Consider the following 25,817-nt stretch of genomic DNA (forward strand, 5'->3'; position numbering starts at 1 on the left):
TTGTTTGCAGTAACGTATTTTGTTGTTGGGGCCTCTCGAGTGGGGCAGCAGTCTAAGGCACTGCGTCGCAGTGCTAGAGGCGTCACTACAGATCCAAGTTCGATCCCACTGACACGGCTGGCCTACGGGTTAAGCGGGCACAGTGTCAAGACTGTAACAACCAATTGGATATCACTAAATTGGGGCGAAAAAGGGGTAAAAACTACAAATTGTTTTTGTAATATCCCAAACGGACGTGGCAGTTTCACCATTCAGGATTGCAACTTTAAAATGTGAAAAATATATTTTCAACCAGAAAAACTGATTTCAACCAGAAAAGGGTGTGATCATGACTTCCCTTGCAAAATGTTGCCTAATGGCAGGTCTCTAGTGCACTATAGTGAAACACACATTCTCTGTTGTTAACCCGTCTTTCCCATCCTTTGTGTTGGTAGGGACCCATGCCACCCCCACCATGGACAGGATGAGACAATATCTTGAAGACAGTCTAAAGAACAATCTCTACAACCCAGAAGGACTGCAGATCAGCCTATATGTAAATCATCTACAGTCTCCCTGACTATATGACATAAATTGAATATAAATTGTGAAACAGTTGAGTGTAATCTGAAAACGTCTGCATAGACATACTGTCATTTCAGTCATGCGAATTGTGCTATGAAATAGCAGTTTCCATCTGGGGTTTCATTATGACAATGTTATAAATATAATATTTCTCCAACCTAACAACCACCACCATTATTTTCCACAGGGCTCTGAGCTTTTCCACTTCCGTATCTCTGTCATTCCTGGAGTTGTGTTGTGTGACCTGGTGGAGGAGGTACAGGTGAGGAACCTTGTAGCTTTTACACTGAAGTCAGTAACGAATAAAAAAAGAGGAAGAGCAAGATAACCTCCGGCCCTCACCTATTTCTCTCCTTCCTTTCTCGCTCTCGCTTTCTCTCTCTTTCCATACGGGTAGATCTACGTAGACGAGCCTCCGCTGGCGTTCCCAACCCAACACCTCGTCAACAACATGGCAGCCATCATCCTGGGAGGCCTGCTGCTCTTTGGCTTCCTTCTCATATACAACGGTGTTGCCATGCCAACCAAGAGCAGCATCAAAACCCTCCTCAAGAAACACAAGCCCACCATCTCGCCAACCAGAACCCAGAACTCTACCACGACACAGGGACCCGAGTAGGATTTTACAGTTCGGCATTGTAAGAGTGTGTTATAGAGTTGTACGTTCCATTTTTAGCCTTTTAACCTAAGTATGAGATGTAAATGTTTTTAGTGTTCAGATTGATCCTTTTTTCAAATTTGTGTTCCATGACATTTGTATTTGGGAAAGATTGAAAGAAACTAGCAAAGATGAAAAGGTACAAATTAAAGGAAAAACACATGCTCGGAGTGGGTTTTATTGGTTGTTGCTGTGTTTTCAAAGAAAATACAAACTGTAAAAAACGTTTTCACAAAAAGTTAACCAGGATTTGTCTGACTTTGTCAGATACAACCTACCAGAATATAATGTAGTAGTATTGCATATTATCTCAGGCCTATAGGAGTAGTCGGGAAGGATCCATAAAGAAAACACATCACTCATAGTCGTGAGTACGTAGTAACCCATATTAAAGTGAAATGCTGCATAGGAGCAGCTACAGTGGCTTGTGAAAGTATTCACCCCCTTAGCATTTTTCCTATTTTGTTGCCTTACAACCTGGAATTAAAATTGATTTTTTGGGGGGGTTGTATCATTTGATTTACACAACATGCCTACTACTTTGAAGATGCAAAATATTTTTTGGGTGACACAAACAAGAAATAAGACAAAAAAAATTAAAACTTGAGCATGCATAACTATTCACCCCCTCCTAAGTCAATACTTTGTAGAGACACATTTTTCAGCAATTACAGCTGCAGGTCTCTTGGGGTATGTGTCTATAAGCTTGGCACATCTAGCCACTGGTATTTTTGCCCATTATTCAAGGCAGAACTGCTCCAGCTCCTTCAAGTTGGATGGGTTCCGCTGGTGTACAGCAATCTTTAAGTCATACCGCAGATTCTCAACTGGATTTAGGTCTGGGCTTTGACTAGGCCATTCCAAAACATTTAAATGTGTCCCTTAAACCACTCGAGTGTTGCTTTAGCAGTATGCATAGGGTCATTGTCCTGCTGGAAGGTGAACCTCCGTCCCAGTCTCAAATCTCTGTAAGACTGAAACAGGTTTCCCTCAAGAATTTCCTGTATTTAGTGCCATCCATCATTCCTTCAAATCTGACCAGTTTCCCAGTCCCTGCCGATGAAAAACACCCCCGCAGCATGATGCTGCCACCACCATGCTTCATTGTGGGGATGGTATTCTCGGGGTGATGAGAGGTGTTGGGTTTGCGCCAGACATAGAGTTTTCCTTGATGGACAAAAAGCTACATTTTAGTCTCAACTGACCAGAGTACCTTCTTCCATATGTTTGGGGAGTCTTCCACATGCCTTTTGGTGAACTTTTTTGCTTATTTTTTTCTTTAAGCAATGGCTTTTTTCTCTTCCATAAAGCCCAGCTCTGTGGAGTGTACGGCTTAAAGTGGTCCTATGGACAGATATTCCAATCTCCGCTGTGGAGCTTTGCAGCTCCTTCTGGGTTATCTTTGGTCTCTTTGTTTTCTCTCTGATTAATGCCCTCCTTGCCCGGTCCGTGAGTTTTGGTGTGCGGCCCTCTCTTGGCATATTTGTTGTGGTGCCATATTCTTCTATTTTTTTAATAATGGATTTAATGGTGCTCCGTGGGATGTTCAAAGTTTCTGGTATTTTTTTATAAACCAACCCTGATCTGTACTTCTCCACAACTTTGTCCCTGACCTGTTTGGAGAGCTCCTTGGTCTTCATGGTGCTGCTTGCTTGGTGGTGTTGCAGACTCTGGGGCCTTTCAGAACAGGTGTATGTATACTGAGATCATGTCACAGATCATGTGACACTTAAATATTGTCCACCTGTGTGCAATCTAACTAATTAAGTGACTTCTGAAGGTAATTGGTTGCACCAGATCTTATTTAGGGGCTTCATAGCAAAGGGGGTGAATACAAATGCGCTCACCACTTTTCTGAGTTTTAATCTTTTTTTCATTTCATTTCACCAATTTGGACTATTTTGTGTATGTCCATTACATGAAAACCAAATAAAAATCAATTTAAATTGCAGGTTGTAATGGAATAAAATTGAAAAAAACGCCAAGGGGGTTGAATACTTTTGCAAGGCACTGTATAAGCAATAAATGGGAAAAACAAAGGGGACGTAGCAGATGTGATATTTCATTTTCAAATGGGTTACAATTAGGTTAAGGTAAGGGTAAAACCAAAGACTATTATAACTATATAATATTATAACTATAATATTATAAACTATTATATTGACAAGATAGTCGAGTGACCACTAACATTGGAAATGAGTGTCCTCAAAGATGGAAGCACTGTATTGTCTTTGATGGAAGGCAGGCCAAAGGAGTCGAGATCAGGTGGGACTATTCTAGCCAATGAGAGGGCAGATACACGTGTGAACAAAAGGCACAACTCAGATTAAGTTAAAAAAAAATTAGGTTTCCGAAATGCCACATGCGTTCACTTATATCAATGCATTCATAACAACCTAACCATTTTGAAACTTTTATTTGATCAAGTAAGCAATTCAAGTTTTTCTTATCCAAATTCGACTCATTGTCCTCCATAAAAAATTCCTCACTTTGCGGTCTTATTTTCGTGGACAGATTTTGGGCAAAGTAAACCCTCTCGCTTCATCTCTTCCTCTGCTCAAACTCATGATGTCAGCCCGGTTGGCATCAACTGTCTGTGCTCCCATTGGTCATCCTGAGCTGTTCAAGCTCCTCCTCCAGGCTTCTAATTCGCTGCAGGAGTTCGGCCCTGTCCTGCTGTGCCCTGAGCTCTGCCTGCCGCTTGGCATCCTGGATCTTCCTCTCATACCAGCACTCCAGCTGAGTGGACACTGTCTCAAAGAACCTCTGGGTCACCTGCAACAAAGATACATGAAGTGAGTGAAGAAGAAGTTACCCCTTCTCCAAACACAACCCCGTCCCAGAATCCAAGTGAAAAGGAATCATTGGTCCACAGCCCACCAGAGGGCAATGTGAAGCCATTGATATAGTATTCACCACAGCTATCTTGTCATCAGTTACCTCCATGGCGTGTAGGTTGTTTCTCTCCTGACTGAATGTGGGCTCAGGGGGTCTGTCCATGAAGAACTCTAGGGTCCTGGTCCCGACACTGGGTGGTCTCATCAGGCCGCGCGTCCTGATCCGGTCACGGAGGTGCTTCTTGTGGTGCCAGCCATGGCTGTCCTGGCCCCGGCCCTGCTTCCAGTTGCTGGTGGGAGACTGGCTGCTGCTGACACTGCTGGAGCAGCCATCCCAGATCAGCCCCGGAATGTGATTGTCGAGCAGTTCTGGATGCTGACACCGGGTGGCGGTAGAGCTCAGGAGGATTCCTGGGTGATGGCGTTGAGCTAGCAGAGGGAGAAGAGTAGTGTTCTGGTCGTCATCTGAGAAGGGAGGAACGAGAAATGGAGCTTGTTTTTGTGATTTGATTTCTGGAACCACCTTCCCATGTCTCATTCTCATTTCATGCTCCTCCTAACACCCACCTGGTGATCTGTCCAGCTTCAGCTCAAAGTACTTCCTGCCCGACCCCTGACCCTGGCCCTGCTCCATTGCCGGACTGTGTGGCGCATTGTGGGTGATTGAAGGCGAGGGTGAAGGGCATGACAGCAGGTTGACGTAGTTAGCCAGAGAGCTGTTGCTGTCCCCAGAGAAGACAGAGAGCAGGGGGAGGCACTCTGAGTCTCCATCGTCCCCCACAGACTGCTCCACAGACGGAGAGGGGAGCAGCTTGTAGTACTGGGGGTGGGCTGGGAGGTGGAGGTCCATATCCTGGATCTGAGTCATGCACCACCTCTTCAACTCCTGGGTTGCTGCTGCCTGCTTGGGGTGTGAACACCAGAGAGACAAATTGTGTGCCTTCTGGGTAGTGTAACTTTTGATTTCACCTAATTTTAACATTCTGTCATAAAGAGCACATGTTCAACTTCATAAAAAACGATTTGTCTGGTGGTTAAAGTGGTTAAGTGGTTAAATAAGAATATTAATATACTAAGTGCCAAATAAAGTAACAGGGTTGACTGTAACATGGTTGAGGATTTCACCTCGAAACAGCCATTAATCCTTTAGGCGCGGTAAAGGAAGTTTGTTGTGTGCAACAGGGAGAGACAATTGAAAGTAAGCTTCACCCAAAATGTTTTATCATTAAAACATTTCTAGCCTGTCTTTACTGTGAGTAACTGGGTTGACATGTTGTGTTCGACTTGCTCACTTTTCCACCACAAAACATGTTCAAAAAGAGTACAACCAGCTCACCTGCTTTTACACTATAGTTTTACTATTAGATGTTACATTTTTCTTTAGAGACAATTTTTTTTAAATTTTATATATAATAGTTTCTACACATTAAAATGAGAATTGTGTGTGGACATCCAGAGAAACATAGGGGTTAGGGTGACTGCTGCCTGCTTGGTGTGTGGACATCCAGAGAAACATAGGGGTTAGGGTGACTGCTGCCTGCTTGGTGTGTGGACATCCAGAGAAACATAGGGGTTAGGGTGACTGCTGCCTGCTTGGTGTGTGAACAACCAGAGAAACATAGGGGTTAGGGTGACTGCTGCCTGCTTGGTGTGTGGACATCCAGAGAAACATAGGGGTTAGGGTGACTGCTGCCTGCTTGGTGTGTGAACAACCAGAGAAACATAGGGGTTAGGGTGACTGCTGCCTGCTTGGTGTGTGGACATCCAGAGAAACATAGGGGTTAGGGTGACTGCTGCCTGCTTGGTGTGTGGACATCCAGAGAAACATAGGGGTTAGGGTGACTGCTGCCTGCTTGGTGTGTGGACATCCAGAGAAACATAGGGGTTAGGGTGACTGCTGCCTGCTTGGTGTGTGAACAACCAGAGAAACATAGGGGTTAGGGTGACTGCTGCCTGCTTGGTGTGTGGACATCCAGAGAAACATAGGGGTTAGGGTGACTGCTGCCTGCTTGGTGTGTGGACATCCAGAGAAACATAGGGGTTAGGGTGACTGCTGCCTGCTTGGTGTGTGAACAACCAGAGAAACATAGGGGTTAGGGTGACTGCTGCCTGCTTGGTGTGTGAACAACCAGAGAAACATAGGGGTTAGGGTGACTGCTGCCTGCTTGGTGTGTGGACATCCAGAGAAACATAGGGGTTAGGGTGACTGCTGCCTGCTTGGTGTGTGGACATCCAGAGAAACATAGGGGTTAGGGTGACTGCTGCCTGCTTGGTGTGTGGACATCCAGAGAAACATAGGGGTTAGGGTGACTGCTGCCTGCTTGGTGTGTGAACAACCAGAGAAACATAGGGGTTAGGGTGACTGCTGCCTGCTTGGTGTGTGGACATCCAGAGAAACATAGGGGTTAGGGTGACTGCTGCCTGCTTGGTGTGTGAACAACCAGAGAAACATAGGGGTTAGGGTGACTGCTGCCTGCTTGGTGTGTGGACATCCAGAGAAACATAGGGGTTAGGGTGACTGCTGCCTGCTTGGTGTGTGAACAACCAGAGAAACATAGGGGTTAGGGTGACTGCTGCCTGCTTGGTGTGTGAACAACCAGAGAAACATAGGGGTTAGGGTGACTGCTGCCTGCTTGGTGTGTGAACAACCAGAGAAACATAGGGGTTAGGGTGACTGCTGCCTGCTTGGTGTGTGAACAACCAGAGAAACATAGGGGTTAGAGTGACTGCTGCCTGCTTGGTGTGTGAACACCCAGAGACACATAGGGGTTAGGGTGACTGCTGCCTGCTTGGTGTGTGAACAACCAGAGAAACATAGGGGTTAGAGTGACTGCTGCCTGCTTGGTGTGTGGACATCCAGAGAAACATAGGGGTTAGAGTGACTGCTGCCTGCTTGGTGTGTGGACATCCAGAGAAACATAGGGGTTAGGGTGACTGCTGCCTGCTTGGTGTGTGAACAACCAGAGAAACATAGGGGTTAGGGTGGCTGCTGCCTGTTTTGTGTGTGGACAACCAGAGAAACATAGGGGTTAGAGTGACTGCTGCCTGCTTGGTGTGTGGACAACCAGAGAAACATAGGGGTTAGGGTGACTGCTGCCTGCTTGGTGTGTGAACAACCAGAGAAACATAGGGGTTATGGTGACTGCTGCCTGCTTGGTGTGTGAACAACCAGAGAAACATAGGGGTTAGGGTGACTGCTGCCTGCTTGGTGTGTGAACAACCAGAGAAACATAGGGGTTAGGGTGACTGCTGCCTGCTTGGTGTGTGAACAACCAGAGAAACATAGGGGTTAGGGTGACTGCTGCCTGCTTGGTGTGTGGACAACCAGAGAAACATAGGGGTTAGGGTGACTGCTGCCTGCTTGGTGTGTGAACACCCAGAGACACATAGGGGTTAGGGTGACTGCTGCCTGCTTGGTGTGTGAACAACCAGAGAAACATAGGGGTTAGGGTGACTGCTGCCTGCTTGGTGTGTGGACAACCAGAGAAACATAGGGGTTAGGGTGACTGCTGCCTGCTTGGTGTGTGGACATCCAGAGAAACATAGGGGTTAGGGTGACTGCTGCCTGCTTGGTGTGTGAACAACCAGAGAAACATAGGGGTTATGGTGACTGCTGCCTGCTTGGTGTGTGAACAACCAGAGAAACATAGGGGTTAGGGTGACTGCTGCCTGTTTTGTGTGTGAACAACCAGAGAAACATAGGGGTTAGGGTGACTGCTGCCTGCTTGGTGTGTGAACAACCAGAGAAACATAGGGGTTAGGGTGACTGCTGCCTGTTTTGTGTGTGAACAACCAGAGAAACATAGGGGTTAGGGTGACTGCTGCCTGCTTGGTGTGTGAACAACCAGAGAAACATAGGGGTTAGGGTGACTGCTGCCTGCTTGGTGTGTGGACAACCAGAGAAACATAGGGGTTAGGGTGACTGCTGCCTTCTTGGTGTGTGAACAACCAGAGAAACATAGGGGTTAGGGTGACTGCTGCCTGCTTGGTGTGTGAACACCCAGAGACACATAGGGGTTAGGGTGACTGCTGCCTGCTTGGTGTGTGAACAACCAGAGAAACATAGGGGTTAGGGTGACTGCTGCCTGCTTGGTGTGTGAACAACCAGAGAAACATAGGGGTTAGGGTGACTGCTGCCTGCTTGGTGTGTGAACAACCAGTGAAACATAGGGGTTAGGGTGACTGCTGCCTGCTTGGTGTGTGGACAACCAGAGAAACATAGGGGTTAGGGTGACTGCTGCCTGCTTGGTGTGTGGACAACCAGAGAAACATAGGGGTTAGGGTGACTGCTGCCTGCTTGGTGTGTAAATGAACACCAGAAATACATGTTGTCATGTTTTCAGAAGATGTGGGTTAGTGAAGATGTTAGTTAGAGATGTTGTGAATACGTTTCAGACGTTATTACGAAGGGTGAATAAGGCCCTGGTTAAAAGGAGTACACTGTATAGAGAATAGAGTGCCATTTGGGATGAGGATAGAAGGTATATAAGGGTGTGGTTGTGCCATGTAATACAATACCTGTCTCCTCTGTGCCTCCTCTCTGCCCTGGGCAGCTGTCTGGTCCAACCTGTAGAGACACTCCATCCTCTCTGCTGCCACCCTCTCCTGGGTCAACATGTCCAGCACTTTGATCTGATCAACACAACGCCGAACAGCAGCTATCAGTCAAACATAATTCATGGTTGCATCTCAAATAGCATTCAAAAGTGTCGCGTTATAGGGGGAATATGGTGATAAAAAATAATTTACAAAAAGATTTGGTTGCAGCAAATCAAGTCGGACATTTTTCAGTGGATATGACAAACTTTAGAAGCCTTTCAAACCTCAAATACATGACAAGTTTGCATTTCCTGCCTTGCAGGAAAATTCTCAGCCACAAAAGAGTGATCAAATTAAGATGCTACATCTGTATGTCATTCATGTCATTTCCACACAAATGTCCACACAAATTCGAGTGGAGGTTTACAGGCTGTATTTGCAGTTTGTCTTTCTGTATGAGACAGAAAAAGCCATGTGTGCAACAAAGTTGATTTGAATTGACTGGTAGCAGACAGGCCTGGTGTATGCTCTTGCGGTCCATCCTCCCAAGCCTAGAATAGACTTGCTCCTGAACCGTCAGCATCTGTGTCCTCATCTCCTCTTTAGTGGCGTTCAGCTCTCCCTCTAGCCTCTTGATCAGGGGCTTACAGTGGCAGCCATTGGCTGGGGCCTGACCAGGCGACACAATCATGTATAATTGTGATATTTGTTTGACACATTTTCTTTAGATTTCTTTCATTGGTTTCTTTCTAAATCTCTTATATTACCAATATCAACAGCAACAACAATACTTCTACTGTACTGTACCGTACCACTACTACCACTTCAGTTATGGACACCCCACCCCTAGGGTTGTAACATTTCAATAACTTCAAGAGGAAATAAAAAGTTGGTAATGGAATATTCTATCTGGGGTTTCACGAAAACCTGGGAATTTTGGAAATGATCGGAATTTTGCAGCGTGGTGACTGACCTGTTTGACATTGCCGTCCTTGTCGCGGTACAGGGTGTATAGCTGATAGGTTTTGCCGTTGTGAGGCGGAGGGGCTTCATCATGTGTACACAGTCTGCTCTTCCTGTGGAGTTCGGGATGGCCATTCATTCTTCTTCTCGGAGTATCCTCTGCCAAGGCCTGGAAGAAGGAGACTTCATTGTCAATTATCTTGCAGAGAACAGAAATGGTCTTCATCCTCACAACCCAATCCCTTGAGACACCCCTAAGCACCTGTTCTTTGAAAAGCTTATGTCTTCTCCTTCTGTGGTAAGGGCTGGTTGGGGTGACTGATGTTTTACTGTAGTGAAGGCGGTGGTGATGATGGTGAGGCAGCCCTGCTCTGCTGGCCCTACGCTCACTACCGTGAGACGCCTCAGCCATGTACCCACTGTCCTGATGAAGGAAACAGCCAGGAGGCAGAGGTGAAGGAGAAGATAACTTTATTGTCCAATTGTACACAAAGGTCCATGAAGGTTCGACTTCCGCTTTACCCCAACCTAATAACTCAAGAGGCACAAATAATGTAAACATCATATTTAACACTGGGTTGGCATACCCCCGTCTACTGTCATCCATTTTTTACCTGTCAATATACACAATATACATAATTTTACCCCCAGACAGCCTTTACCTTGTTGGGCAGAATTTCTTCTCTAGTGACAGACTGGGTTCTGCGTTCTGCCTTCAGCCGGTCCCTTTTCTTCCTCACCATCCTTTCTCTAGTGAAACAGTGAACCTGACCAAAGCACAGGAGAGTAGAAAACTTTCTATACTGTCTGTTGCTACCTCACAGTCCATCCAAGGTGCATAAAATGAAGAACAGACTTGATTACCGACTGGAAAAACTGACTACTCATCGAGGTGCTGGGTAATCATCTGCACTCTTTATACTCCTTAATAAACTGTCACCCTTGGAGGGAAATGTAAGTTCACTAACAGGTGTTTTGATGCCAGAATCAGCTCGTAATGTGTATCAGATCAGTGTGCCATTGGTCTATGTCCAAAGAAACATCTTATGCTGACCTGAGGAGCTCTGGCCAGCAGGAGAGACACGTCTTTGTGGTTGTAGTCTCTGGCCTTGTCCAGGGCAGTCTTCCCTGCCTGGAACACACAGCAATTAATTGAAAGGTTGCGTTGCTGACAAGGTCCCTGCGCTGTTGACAATGCTCCTTTTAAATGCAACCCCCCTATATAGTACACTGGTCAGAAGTACAGCACTGTATGGTAATAGAGTAGCATTTGAGATGCATCCACTTACGTTGTTTCGTGCGTTGCCGTCAGTCCCTGCCTCCAGGAGGAGCTGAACAGTTTTCTTGTGGTTTAGGGCAGCCGCCACATGGAGAGCAGTGTCCCCTAGCTGGGTATAGGAAACAGACAGGTGACTAACCCTAACCCTATCCCCTAGCTGGGCACAGGGAAGAGTTGACTATAGGTGTGAGAGCAGTCAAAGGAGCCCACCCCCCTAGGGTTAGGCAGGATAAGCTGATCCTACATCTATGTAAAGGTTACCTCTACCCAGAGTTGAGCAGTCACTGACTGGACACAGTCTCTCACTGACTGGACACAAACTCTACTGTGGCATCAAACTAAACAAGTAATCAATGACGTGAAAGGAGCTGTAGTAACAATATAAATCAAGCTGGGACCTACCTGGTTTTTCTCCGTAACAGAGCATAAGGCGCCCACCAGAATCTTGATCATGGCCAGGTGATTGTAGCGTGCTGCCACATGCAAACAGGTGTCCCCCACATTGTTCTTGATGTCTGGTCTGGAGCCTCCCAGCAGCAGCACGTGGGCGCTCTGAGCATTGGCATTCTGACAGGCCAGGTGGAGAGCTGTGTTTCCTGCCTAAGAACAAACACACAAAGACTAGTGTGGCAGAACCGAGCCGTCAAGGTGGAAAATCTGTCGATGTGGCCTTGAGCAAGGCACTTAAAACCTCTCTGGGATAGGCGGGACAGTCGCGTCCCACTTGGCCAATAGCGAGGGAAAATGCAGAGCGCCAAATTTTTTTAAAATACTATAAAAATCAAACTTTCGTTAAATCACACATGTAAGATACCAAATTATACCAAATCAGGGGCGCCGTACTACCATGACTGACCCTGTGAAAAAACACTGCACCTATCCGGTGTATGTGACACATTTTTTATAAAGATTTCCAGCGACACCCTATTATGGTGCACTACTTCAAAAGGAGTGCACTACATAGGGAATAGGGTGCCATTTGGGATGCACTCTGACAGTGGCATGAAAAACCTGTCAGGCACCAGACAGAAAAACATTTCAGTCCTAATGATTTTTACCATCATTGGTCACAGATCTAGACCCAGCATATTCATATTTGAATTGCTGTACCTTGTTCCTGGCGTGAACGTCAGCTCCAGCCTTGACCAACAGTTTGACTGACTGACAGAAGCCATGCCATGAGACCTCATGGAGCGCCGTGTTGCCGTCCTATCAGAAACAGCGAGACGTAAAGCACTGTCATTAGAAGGAGTGAAACATTTGTTTTTCTAATAATGTCATTTAATTAATATGCCCGGACCTCATATAGATTGCTAATACAGTTCAGGTACATTACATTCCTCCCTGTGTTGTGAATGCTTGTATTTTTGACCCTCCTGTACATTAAATTAAGGAAATGTGACTTTGTCTTCAGACTTGAAGATTCAGTGACATTTCAGTAACATTGCTTCAGATTCCTTCATGTGACATTCAGAGTCTGTGTCCCACGTGGTGCCCTATTCCCTTTATAGTGCAATACATTTGACCAGGGCCAATGGGGACCTACAGTGTATTCGGGAAGTATTCAGACTCCTCGACTTCTCCACATTTTGTTACTTATTCTAAAATTGACGACATATTTTTTTCTTTCCTCATCAATCTACACACAATACCCCATAATGACAAAACAAAAACAGGTTTTAAGAATGGTTTGCAAATATATTCACAATAAAACACTGAAATATCACATTTACATAAGTATTCAGACCCTTTAGTCAGTACTTTGTTGAGGCACCTTTGGCAGCAATTACAGCCTCGGGTCTTCTTGGGTTTGACGCTACAAGTTTGGCACACCTGTATTTGGGGAGTTTCTCCCATTCGTCTGTGCAGATCCTCTCAAAGGATGGGGCCAACAGAGATGGCCGCCTCGCTTCGCGTTCTTAGGAAACTATGCAGTATTTTTTTTTTATGTATTATTTCTTACATTGTTAGCCCAGAAAATTTGAAGTGTTATTACATAGGGCCGGGAAGAACTATTGGATATAAGAGCAACGTCAACTTACCAACATTACGGCCAGGAATACGACATTCCCGAGGCGGATCCTCTGTTTTGGACCACCACCCAGGACAATGGATCGGATCCCAGTAGGGATCCTATTTCAGGGGCTGAGTCACTGACTTACTGGTGCTCTTCCATGCCGTTCCTTTTTCAGTCTCTCGGTCCCATTCCTTTACACTTGTGTGTATCAGGTAGTTGTTGTGAAATTGTTAGATTACTTGTTAGATATTACTGCACGGTTGGATGTAGAAGCACAAGCATTTCGCATTAATTGATGCTAACCATGTGTATTTGACCAATACAATTTGATTTGATTTGAAGCTCTGTCAGGTTGGATGGGGAGCTTTGCTGCACAGCTATTTTCAGGTCTCTCCAGAGATGTTTGATCAGGTTCAAGCTGGGCCACTCAAGGACATTCAGTGACTTGTCCCGAAGCCACCCCTGCTTTGTCTTGGCTGTGTGCTTAGGGTCGTTGTCATGTTGGAAGGTGAACCTTCGCCCCAGTCTGAGGTCCTGAGCACTCTGGAGCAGGTTTTCATCAAGGATCTCTCTGTAATTTGCTCCGTTCAGCTTTCCCTCGATTCTGACAGTCTCCCAGTCCCTGCCGCTGAAAAACATCCCCACAACATCTCCACAAAGGAACTATGGAGCTCTTTCAGAGTGACCATTGGGTTCTTGGTCACCTCCCTGACTAAGGCCCTTCTCCACCGATTGCTCAGTTTAGCCGGGCGGCCAGCTCTAGGAAGAGTCTTAGTGGTTCCAAACTTCTTCCATTTAAAAATGGTGGAGGCCACTGTGTTCTTGGGGACCGTCAATGCTGCATAAACATTTTGGTACCCTTCCCCAGATCTGTGCCTCGACACAATGCTCTACAGACAATTTCTTCGACCTCATGGCTTGGTTTTTGCTCTGACATGCACTGTCAACAACTTATATAGACAGGTGTGTGCCTTTCCAAATCATGTACAATCAATTGAATTTACCACAGGTGGACTCCAATCAAGTTGTAGAAACATCTCAAGAATGACCAATGGAAGCAGGATGCACCGGAGCTCAATTTCGAGTCTCATTGCAAAGGGTCTGAATACTTATGTAAACACGTTTCACTGTATATTTGCACAAATTTCTAAAAACCTTTGTCATTATGGGGTATTGTGTGTAGATTAAGAGGGAAAAAATGAATTTATTCCATTTTAGAATAAGGCTGTAACATGACAAAATGTGTAAAAAGTCAGAGTCTGAATACTTTCCCGAATGCACTATATACAGTTGAAGGTGATTGAAGTTTACATACACTTAATTAAGTTGGAGTCAACCATTCCACACATTTCTTGTTAACAAACTATAGTTTTGGCAAGTCAGTTAGGAAATCTACTTTGTGCATGACACAAGTACTTTTTCCAACAATTGTTTACAGACAGATGAGTTCACTTATAATTCACTGTATCACAATTCCAGTGGGTCAGAAGTTTACATACACTAAGTTGACTGTGCCTTTAAACAGTCAGGGCTTTAGAAGCTCCTGATAGGCTAATTGACATCATTTGAGTCAATTGGAGGTGTACCTGTGGATGTATTTCAAGACCTACCTTCAAACTCAGTTTCTCTTTGCTTGACATCATGGGAAAATCAAAAGAAATCAGCCAAGACCTCAGAAAAAAAATTGTAGACCTCCACAAGGCTGGTTCATCCTTGGGAGCAATTTCCAAACATCTGAAGGTACCACGTTCATCTGTACAAACAATAGTACACAAGTATAAACACCATGGGACCATGCAGCTGTCATACCGCTGAGGAAGGAGACACGTTCTGTCTCCTAAAGATGAACGTGCTTTGGTGCGAAAAGTGCAAATCAATCCCAGAACAACAGCAAAGGACCTTGTGAAGATGCTGGAGGAAACAGGTACATAAGTATCTATATCCACAGTAAAACGAGTCCTATATCAACATAACCTGAAAGGCCGCTTAGCAAGGAAGAAGCCACTGCTCCAAAAACCGCCATAAAAAAGCCAGACTACGGTTTGCAACTGCACATGGGGACAAAGATCATACTTTTTGGAGAAATGTCCTCTGGTCTGATGAAACAAAAATAGAACTGTTTGAACATAATGACCATCGTTATGTTTGGAGGAAAAATCAGAAGAACACCATCCCGACCGTGAAGCACGGGGGTGGCAGCATCATGTTGTGGGAGTGCTTTGCTGCAAGAGGGACTGGTGCACTTCACAAAATAGATGGCATCATGAGGACGGAAAATTATGTGGATATATTGAAGCAACATCTCAAGACATCAGTCAGGAAGTTAAAGCTTGGTCGCAAATGGGTCTTCCAAATGGACAATGACCCCAAGCATACTTCCAAAGTTGTGGCAAAATGACTTAATTAAGGACAACAAAGTCAAGGTATTGGATTAACCATCACAAAGCCCTGACCTCAATCCCATAGAAAATGTGTGGGTAGAACTGAAAAAGTGTGTGCAAAAAAGGATGCCTACAAACCTGACTCAGTTACACCAGCTCTGTCAGGAGGAATGGGCCAAAATTCACCCAACTTATTGTGGGAAGCTTGTGGAAGGCTACCCGAAACCTTTGACCCAAGTTAAACAATTTAAAGGCAATGCTACCAAATACAAATTGAGTGTATGTAAACTTCTGACTCACTGGGAATGTGATGAAATAAATAAAAGCTGAAATAAGTCATTCTCTCTACTATTATTCTGACATTTCATATTCTTAAAATAAAGTGGTGATCCTAGCTGACCTAAAACAGGGAATTTTTACTAGGATTAAATGTCAGAAATGGTGAAAAACTGAGTTTAAATGTATTTGGCTAAGGTGTATGTAAACTTCCGACTTCAACTGTATTGGGACAGATCCAGATTCAGAGACATTTCTCTCCCTCACCTTGTCCTGCAGGTCTAGAGCGCAGCCTCCCTTGATGAGTCCGTCTATGATATCACTGTTCCCCACCATGGCTGCTCGGTGGAGGGCTGTCTGGTGGCCCTGTGATGACAGAAGGACATGGGCCTGGACTGCCTCCCTGTCACTCATCACTGCTCACTACTGTCAACACAACACACAGAATACTAACGTTAAACACACACGTGTACGCATGGACGCACACATGCATACACACGCACACAAATGCACGCACGCACAAGCACACACATCACTAATGTGCAACCCAACACACAACATACATTACACACTGAGGTTAAAATGATAAAAATGATAAACTCTATCTCAATCACAAAAATAGTGCATCAACCTCCAACACGCAATCTAAGATAAAAAGCCATTCATCTCTATGTACCAAATGAAGTCTGGTATGATCACGTAAAGATAGTGTAATGGGATGAAAAACTAATCTGGGTAACAAAAACATGATCTAATAGGGATTATTGTTTGCTGTATCAGATCATCAAGAATGATTTCATTATTTTTTTTTAAATAACATCAAGGACAATATCTAATGGTCGATATGATGAATATATTTAAAATCTAAATGGTCAATATTTTTTATCTGATCTGAAAGCATTGTCTTACCTCATCCAGGATGTCCGTGTTCCAGCAGGATGTATCCCAATTCCAGATTGACCCTTTAAAAAGGTCAGGGTGCAGCAGGATGCCTGAGAAAAGTCAAACAACAAACCGACGACTGATGGGCTCAATCCAAATACGTATTATAAAAAATATATAATATGCCCTCTCCTTACAAAAGGCATTACAGCATTGTAGTAGGCAAATAAACATCGACTGAAATGAGCTCAGCTAGACTGTAAACTGCAAGTAGTCACTCACTCCTCACACAACTGTAATCTGCTGCTCTCGGACAGAGTGCCCGCTGTGTGTGCATGCGTGTGCACATCCACGTGCATATGTACATGGTCATGTGTGTATGCCAGCCAGTATGTGCATTGGTGAATGTGTGTGTGTGTGTGTGTGTGTCTGTGTGTGTGTGTGTGTGTGTGTGTGTTGGCGAGTCTGTGGGTGTGTGTGTCTACGTACGTATGTGTGTGCCAGCTAGCAGAATTAAAGGCAGTAAACAACCCCATGCATAATCCACAGGGGGGAAGCGGAGGAGATCCTGCTAGCTGGCTCTGCTATCTATCTGTTACAGATAAAGGCTGGGAGTGGAACACAGAGCAGAGAGGGAGCAGAGAGGGTTAAACCCTGCCCTGATACCACCACACAACCGCTCTGCCTCCAGACCACCCAGTATAAGCTATAGGCACAGAAGTGAATTGTATGATCGCTATGGTTATAAACCTGTCGGGATTATAAAATGACAGGGTAAAATAGATTGCTATTATGCATAGTGTTTCCTCATCTACCATTTGACTCGCCCCTGTCACTCCAATGTGTCCCAAATGGCACCCTATTCCCTTTACAGTGCATGGGGCCCTGGTAAAAAATGAGTGCACTATAAAGGGAATAGGGTGTGATTTGGGATGCAACGCAAGTTTCCCCCCTTGGCTTAAGCCCTAATTAAAAATTATTCTCACTCTGCGTCTGTCCTCCCTCCACCTTGGACTATTAGGAGACATCTCCTGGTTTCATTTTTCTCCTCTCACTCCCTCTACCCCCCTCCCTATATTGCCTCTCTATCCATCACCCACTCAGTCAGAGAGTGTGACCAATGTGTGCATCAGATCAGTGCACAAGTGAGATTTACACCACAGAGACAGAGCTATGACAGCAACACAGTGAGATATCCATCCATTTAACAAAGGCTTGATGGTAAAGTCTTCCAGTACAGTCAGAGAGGCAGGCAGAGGAGAGGAAAGGCAGTGACCCTGCTATGGGGCTTTAGTTGCCCTGTTCCAGATGTTGACTTCCTACCACTGCAGCTATACACCGGGATGGACAGATGGAGGAAGGTTGAACTGGTTTCTGCTTGCTTTGCTGAATGCCTGGATCTACATTATGTTGTTCTAGTTATTTCATACAACAAACTGTGTGAAAAGTCTGCTCAGCTGATGTGAGAAGTGTATTTCACAATGTTTTTTGTATATCCACAGTCATATTGTCTTTTGCCTTGACATTAGTAGCTGATTTGGTTTTGGGTGCCGAGATACGGTATGAAAGTGATGCGTAGTTTTCAATGAAATAGCCTTGTAGTTTTTTACTTTTTACTCCCATCTTACTACATCCGGACCCGTCCCTTCAGCTCGTGGTGGAGGTTGACACCTCGGATGTCAGAGTGGGGGCTGTCATGTCCCAGCGTTCTGCCCAGGACCAGAAGCTGAATCCCTGCGCTTTCCTTTCCCATCGTCTTAACCCTGTTGAGAGGAACTATGACGTGGGAAATCATGAATTACTCGCAGTTAAGATGGCGTTGTAGGAGTGAATGGCACTGGTTAGAAGGGCAGGAACATCAATTATTGGTGGGGATGGACCAGAAGAACCTGAAATATTGCCACACCTCAAATCCAGGCAGTGCTCTGTTATTCACTCGTTTCACTACCTCCTACCACCCGGGGTCCAAAGGGGGAGGAGCCGCCCAACCGGATGTTTGTCCCGGACTCTGCCCATGCTCCAGTCCTGGAATGGGCACATTCCTCGAGACTCACGTGTCATCCTGGCTCCCGTCGGACCTTGGCTTTCGTCCGACAATGTTTTTGGTGGGCCACCATGGTTCCTGACGTCTCCGCTTTCATTGCCGCCTGCACTGTGTGTGCGCAGAACAAGACTCCGACGCAAGCTCCGGCTGGCCTCCTTCAACTTCTCCCTGTTCCTCACCACGCCTGGTCCTATATATCCTTGGACTTCGTCACGGGTCTCCCTCCATTACATGGCAACATAACCATCCTTATGGTGGTGGATAGGTTTCCCATTTTATCCCCCTTCCTAAGTTGCCCTCAGCTAAGGAGACGGCCCAGCTCATGGTGCAGCACGTCTTCCGGATCCATGGACTTCCGGTCGACATGGTCTCCAATCACGGTCCTCAGTTCTCATCCCGTTTCTGGAAGGCATTCTGCACCCTCATTGGGTCGTCGACCAGCCTGTCCTCTGGTTTTCATCTCCAGTCTAATGGCCAGTCGGAGCGAGCCAATCGGGACCTGGAGACGACACTTCGTTGCCTTATCTCCACCAATACCCCCACATGGTCAGCAACTAGTGTGGGTTTATATGCCTGCAAAACCCTTCCCTGTTCTACTACTGGTCTCTCGCCTTTTTAGTGTTCCCTGGGATATCAGCCCCCGCTCTTCCCGGAGCAAGAGGAAGAGGTCAGCATACCTTCTGCCCAGATGTTCGTCCATTGCTGTCGTCATTCCTGGAAGAGTGCCCAGGCTACTCTTCTCAAGACCACCTCCAGGTATCGACGACAGGCAGACTTTCCCTCCGTTTTATCAGCCCTTTCCCCATCTCTAAGGTCCTTAGCCTCTCTGCTGTTTGCCTTCTGTTGCCATCCGGTGTACATGGTGAGGCGCCTAATGAATGTTCGACCTCGAGGCAGGGGATTCCAGGACCTGGTTGACTGGGAGGGTTATGGAGTTGGGTGTTGGGTCCCCGCCAGGAATATCCTGGACCCAGTCCTCATTGCAGACGTCTGCCGTCGACACCCCGGTCGTCAAGTCCCAGGGTAGGACATGTCCCAGGGTAGGACACCAGGTAGCGCCCCTAGAGGGGGAGGGGGGGTACTGTCAAACCCTGATCTGTTTCATCTGTCTTGTGATTGTCTCCAACCCCCAACAGGTGTCTCCCATTACCTAATGTGTATTTATACCTGTGGTTTCTGTCTGTCTGTTGCCAGTTTGTCTTGTCCCGTCAAGTCCTACCAGCGTGTTCCCGTGTACTATCCGCCTCCTGTGTCTGCATCTGGGTCTTACCCTGAGCCGTGATAGTCAGTCAGATTAAAGATGTTTGCCAGGGAGCATTTGTAGTCTGTGGTTCCTTTGATCCTCAGAAAGCCTATATGGTCTTAATCAGGGGGTCGTGTTGTGTTGTGTGTACGTACGTACAACAAAGCACCCTTCAGCTCGGCTTATCCTTGTTCCTCCTTCAGTAAGATTTCTTAGAACAACCACATCAGAGATATTCTAAAAGTCTGATCTCACATATCCTATTAAATTACCTGAATTTCTGGAACACCTGGGAATGTTTGTTAAGGTACCAGAATTTTGCAACCCTACATGATCTGAGTGATAAGGAGAGGCTTTTACATTCATCAAACCCCCAAACTATCTCCGTCTCTGGTACCCAGTGTTCATAGTGGTGGTGCTGTTTCTCATCCCAGTCTCTGGGACCATGTCGTGGAAATTTCCTGTATTTACCAAATCATGAGAGCAAACCACACACAAGTCAGAGTTATCATAAAGTCCATCTTTAATTATATGAGCTCCATCACAACCCTGTGACTCTCAGATCAATTCAGTGTCTATCAATGAATTCTCTGAGAGTCCTTACACATTGCAACTGAGATCCTTTATAGCAAACACACACATAGCCAGACAGCATTGGCTATAAATTATCGTTCAGCTTTGTCTCCTAAACTATGTTATTTTCTCGCTCTCAGGACCATAAAATAAAACCTATCAACAGGCATATATCAAATACACCCCTCCTTGACAAGATCACAGAGACACAGTGACTGGCACACAGACATTGTGGAGCCAAGAGATAATTGATTTAAAAGATATGTTTACATATGAAGACAAGCTTGACCCCTCCCCTCTCTGCGGCCCAAGTAACTTACCCCATGACAGAGAACAGATAACTGCAACCGGCCAACAGTATTATCCAAAAATAGACATTCTGATGAGAAGTAACTCACAAGCATATAATGAAAATAAAACATCTTATCTATGTTACCCAACTAATTCTGATTATTCCCCAACAACCACCAGTTGTTTCACACATTTAATCTATTCGAACACTAGGATCAAGGGTTGTGGAAGAAGACTGAGTTGATAATATAAACATGAATTAGTCTTTCCTTCTTGAGAAATTAACAGTGTACATTCTGCTGTGCGACTGTAACAAAGCTTGAAATGTCCACTCCCAAGCCAAAGAAATACTAGCTTTTAGATGGTGCGGCTGGCTAAAACATTGTCAAGAGGCTGGTCGCGGGTTTGTGAGACAGAGGATCTGATAGCAAGTGCCGGTAAGGACGCTATAGAGTTAAGCAAGTAGCTATACAGTTAAGCCTGTTACATGAGTGCTAGTATTCTCTGTCTAGCTCTCTAGGTTAGCTGTACAAATACAATCATTTGGGGGTGCTTATATTTGTCTTGTTACACACACGCGTGTAATGGAAATATATTTCTTGCATATCCTTACTCCCCCTGAGACTCGGGCAGGCAGTGCGGTCATCATTGTACAGCGTGGCTGGCGCAATTAGGGTTAACCTCCTTGCTCAAGGGCACAGCAACAGAGTTTTGTACATTTTCAGATCTGGTATTCCAATCAGCAATCTTATGGTAACTGGCCCAGCGCTCTAACCTCGAGGATACCTTTCGCCCCTAATATACAGTATAAAGCTTCCTATCATAATGTAACCCCTATCAACTCTGGAGTGATTGGTTATGATGGCAGATTAAAATAAATAGGTTTAAAGCAAATGACTGGGAGAAAAGCTGCTTTCATTGAATGCGTGCACAGCTATTAGCCTGGGTAAGCATTTGCTATCACTGTCTCCACTAAGCAATTGAGAAGAGTCTTTCACAAAAGATTAGTGAAGACTTCACTGAGCTTTTGAAAATATGTTAATGCAGCATTAAGATCATATAGGGAGAGATTACACAACCCCCCCCCCCCCCCCCCACACACACACACCCACACACACACACACCCACCCCCACACACTGAGGTCATCCACTCTCCTAACACACCTGGTGTCTTACCACGCCAGCCAAGTAGTCCCAGGAGTAGTGTCTGGATGAGGAGGGGAAGACCTTTACATTCAGCTCAGTGAACACTAGAGACGAATACAGATTTGCCAAGGGATTGCCCTCAGTATCTACACAACTGTGCCAAATTGCATAGGTTCCATCAGAAAAACACATTTGAGTGTTCCATAATTAACAAAGCTGTGAAATTTTACATAAGAATTTGCAGTATTGAAGTATGTTTGGCCTTAGTAATACTTAGTAATATTTTCTTTGCATGTGATTACAAATAGAGGTGGAGTAATGGTACAGAAATACTACTTAAACAACAATTCAATAAGTATACTCTGCTTGATTGGTCAACTCAGTACGGTGCAATCGTCCTGTCCACTTCTCATCCAGCAACTTCTCATCCAGCTCCACAAGTAAATATGTCATTTGAAAACACTCCTAAATGAGACAACCTCTATAAATAAAGGATAAATAAATACAAAGAATGAACAAACATATACAACATGATTTGTGAGAAGAAAAGCAGTTTACTCACTGTGTCCCTGGACCCCTCGGCGTCAGTGTGTCCTAGAGTTTAACCCAGCTGCTGCTCTGGAGTAGAGCATCAGCTGCACGCTTCCTGAGAGAAAGAGAGCAAAAGAGAGAGAGAAGAGCGAGAGAATGGGAGAGAGAGAGAGACAGAGAGAAGGGAGAAATGAGAGAGAGAGAGGGAGAGAGCTATCACACTGTCAAGCCAGTATAGTTCTCAGCTGTAGCTCTACTATACCCCTTCCAACCCCACCACTTACTACACCCCAACCGATGCCGTATGGATTTAGTTTAATCACACGCTTGTATATGTGGAGTGCCATGACAGATTAACACAGATCGGGCGGTACACTCGCCTGTCATCATTATTGTCTGAGACATCACATTCTCTGCAGCTATCTAGGCAGAGAGTGATGTATCATCGCTCTCAAGGGTAGACTGGGACAAAATTCCAGCCCTGGCATTTTAAGCACACCAGCCACATCACCGCGCGTGATCTCCTCTGTTGTCACTCTGTCTGTCTGTCTGTCTGTCTTTGCTACTCCTTGTGCTCCTCTGTTGTCACTGTCTCTGTCTGTCTGTCTGTCTGTCTGTCTGTCTGTCTGTCTGTCTGTCTGTCTGTCTGTCTGTCTGTCTGTCTGGCAGTACATATAGTGTCAACATATTAAGGAACTGGCAGTACATTTGTGTCTCTCTGTTTTCTTCCTACCTCCACTGCACTCACCTGTGAGCTGTCTCTGCTAAGCCTAGCATCCTTTCCCACAGCACTGTTACCAGAAGACCAGCGGACCACACTACCTGAATGAATAGAAGATCAAGAACAAAATTAGAAGATTTAGAAGATCACATTTAGAAGATCAAGAACAAAATGACTGAATAAATGCCTAATAGATGACCATTGGCCTACTTTACCTTATAAAAGTGCCTGACTTTCATACGTGTGCCCCCCAATCCTAAGGGTTAATTACTATTACATACATAATATAGAGATAAAATATTAATACCAACTGGTAGTACATGTGTGTCTCTCTCTCTCTTTCCTACCTCCACTGCACTTGACTGCTGCAGTAGCAGCTGAGCTGTCTGTGCTGCTAAGCCTAGCATCACTGTAACAAGAAGACCAGGGGACCACACTGACAGTACTGAGCCCAAAACCATAATAAACCATTTATAACGCATTTACAAACCATTTGTTCCCCATTTATTAATCATTACTCCCACATTTGTAAGTGTTAGTGAGCTAGTTATTCACACAGGTATTTACAGTGCCCTCTGTAATTATTGGGACAGTGACACGTTTGTTGTTGTTTTGGCTCTGTACTCCAGCACTTTGGATTTGAAATGATACAACGACTATGAGGTTAAAGTTCTTTAGCCAGCACATAAGGTTTCTTATTACACTCAGGGTCCTTCGATTCTCTACAACCCTAATCCTACCCCTATTTTTCATACTGTTTAAGTACATTTGTACAAAAAGTGCTGTAATTTGTAAACGATTCACATGATATGGATGAGAATACTCTGGAATTAAAGATGACAGTCTGCATTAAGGCCAGTAGCAACCATTATTTTTCATGGTCCTTTCGAGCTGGATCCAGATAACTGCTGAAGCCCAAGAATGACAGTTAACAGAGAAGATTCTCCACAAGATGTGGTCCGTCCGTGTCGACCAGCTCACGTGCCACAATATCTTTAAATTGGGCGAAGGCTACAAGTCAAGGCACAGACTACCACACACATCCATATACCACTCCTACGAGGGAGAGCAGCTAGAGGGTTTTCTTGAGCAGTCAAAGTGGCCGTCTTCCCCTTCAACAACTCATCACCGGTCCAAGTCACCACCCAGAGTGATCAGCAGAATACAGGACAAAGCCTCAGCCTTTTTATTAGTTACTAATTCACCGAGTTCCCTAACCTCGACCAGAGATCGCCAAGATCAGTGTTGAACCTCAGGATCAGCATCTGACCTCAACCAAAGATCACCGGGATCAGCGTCGACCTGAGCATGGATCGCCAGTGACAACCGGAAAGGTCGTTTACACAGCCAGTGTGACGAGATTGATGTGCTCATTGAGGCAGTCCAGAAGATGGAAGGTTCCTACAGTCCATGTACTTACTTAGGTGTGAGCGTCTCAGCCTTCAATAGTTCTCTCCTCTTACAACTGAAAGGCGTCTTAGAGGGGGAGTGCAAGGACCTGTGCCACCAAGCTGACAAAGAAGTTGATGACATCATCTCAGAGATTGTCATCCAGCTCATTAATGCCAGATGTCGAAAGATTTCTTTTTTTTTAATTGAACCTTTATTTAACTAGGCAAGTCAGTTAAGAACAAATTCTTATTTACAATGATGGCCTACCCCTGCCAAACCCGGACGACGCTGGGCCAATTGTGCACCGCCCACGGCCCGGATGTGATGCAGCCTGGATTCGAACCACCTCTTGCACTGAGATGCAGTGCCTTAGACCGCTGCGCCACTCGGGAGCCCTAAATGCTTGAGACACAGCGCCATTCTGCATCAGCGTCAACATTAGCCCCGGTCTTGGATCTGACTCATGCTGTGGAGTCCCTCACAGTGGTGCTACAGCTTTCTCCAGGGCCAAAAGGAGCTACCAGAGTTCACCGTGGTGCAGCACCCTACCACTGTACTCCAGCTGACCCCAGCCGTGCAGATCCAGCAGGTTCCAACAATGGAGCTCAAGTTAGTAGTGGGGCCTACTACACCGGCTCCTGCCATGGAGCTTCAGCTCGCTACTCCCACAGTTGTGCTTCAACCAGCTCCTGTCACGGAGTATCAACTGGTTCCCACAGTTGTGCCATCTCTAGTGACAGAGGTTCTGCCGACCCCTGTTCTGGACCCAAGATGTATCCTTACCTCCCTGCCTATTCGCGAGCAGGAAGATCTACAGCCTTCTTCAGGGACGGAGGAGATACCAGAGTTCATCCTGAGGGAGAACCCTACACCTACTCCAGCTGACACCTCTGGATGTCAGTTGGTCCATAATGCGGGAGCCCTGTCTGTAGTTGCTGAAGGAGCCATGACCAGCCCTGCCACTCAGACCTCTCTGGTGGGATCTGTCTACTCCTATCTTCAACATACAGCCTACTTGCTCTCCAAAGACGTCTCCCTGCTCCTCCCTGGGAGCCCCCTCCAGTCTCTGCTTCAGTGGCTTGGTCAATATCTGCTGTCCAGGCCCTGTCAGTCCCTGCCTGGTGGAACCTGCCGGTCTCAGCCCTGGGGTTCTTGCTAGCCCCTCCAAACTGTTTCCTGCTAGTTTCAGCCTTGGGAGACCCTGTGGGGAACCCTCCTGACGTCCCCATGGGGGACCCTCCTGACCGAGGTGTTCAGTGTCCTTTCGTAGGAGACACTTCACCTTTTGCCCTACTAGGTCCTAAGTCTATAGCGCCAGGAGGTCAAGAGTATCTTAGCCCTGAGTTTCCTGATTCCCTAGTGGCTTCACAGTTTCTGGCTGAACAGGGGTGGACAGGACTCCTGCTCCTCCCCTGGGACATCTTACAAGCCCTCACCATTGAGGTACTCATGTTGCCTGTTCCTGGGCAGCGGGGGCAGC

At 45.8% G+C, this 25,817-nt stretch overlaps 2 protein-coding genes across 2 annotated transcripts in view; one reads left to right on the forward strand and one right to left on the reverse strand.

The window, feature by feature from the left end:
* The window catches only part of LOC110497639 (cation channel sperm-associated auxiliary subunit beta), a 42,676-nt gene extending 41,291 nt beyond the window's left edge, over positions 1 to 1,385 (forward strand). The window contains exons 26-28 of the mRNA XM_021573883.3: positions 435 to 535; positions 752 to 826; positions 962 to 1,385. Of these exons, the coding sequence (XP_021429558.3) occupies positions 435 to 535; positions 752 to 826; positions 962 to 1,183 (398 nt within the window). The 3' untranslated portion in view covers positions 1,184 to 1,385. The remainder of the gene's footprint in view (positions 1 to 434; positions 536 to 751; positions 827 to 961) is intronic.
* Positions 1,386 to 1,390: 5 nt separating this feature from the next.
* On the reverse strand, positions 1,391 to 22,530 carry ankrd6a (ankyrin repeat domain 6a). Its single transcript, XM_090210991.1, has 15 exons — positions 22,256 to 22,530; positions 16,424 to 16,506; positions 15,782 to 15,940; positions 11,951 to 12,049; positions 11,243 to 11,440; positions 10,851 to 10,949; positions 10,616 to 10,693; positions 10,224 to 10,328; positions 9,824 to 9,985; positions 9,572 to 9,730; positions 9,116 to 9,268; positions 8,578 to 8,691; positions 4,627 to 4,963; positions 4,163 to 4,524; positions 1,391 to 3,997 (listed from the first exon to the last, which is right to left on the reverse strand). The coding sequence occupies exons 3-15, from the start codon at positions 15,926 to 15,928 to the stop codon at positions 3,809 to 3,811; spliced, it is 2,202 nt and encodes a 733-aa protein (XP_090067117.1). The 5' UTR covers positions 15,929 to 15,940; positions 16,424 to 16,506; positions 22,256 to 22,530; the 3' UTR covers positions 1,391 to 3,808.
* Between the last annotated feature and the right edge of the window lie 3,287 nt (positions 22,531 to 25,817).

The sequence above is a fragment of the Oncorhynchus mykiss genome, chromosome 19 (genome assembly GCF_057628025.1).
Source record: "Oncorhynchus mykiss isolate SJ-2025 chromosome 19, ASM5762802v1, whole genome shotgun sequence".
NCBI lineage: Eukaryota > Metazoa > Chordata > Actinopteri > Salmoniformes > Salmonidae > Oncorhynchus > Oncorhynchus mykiss.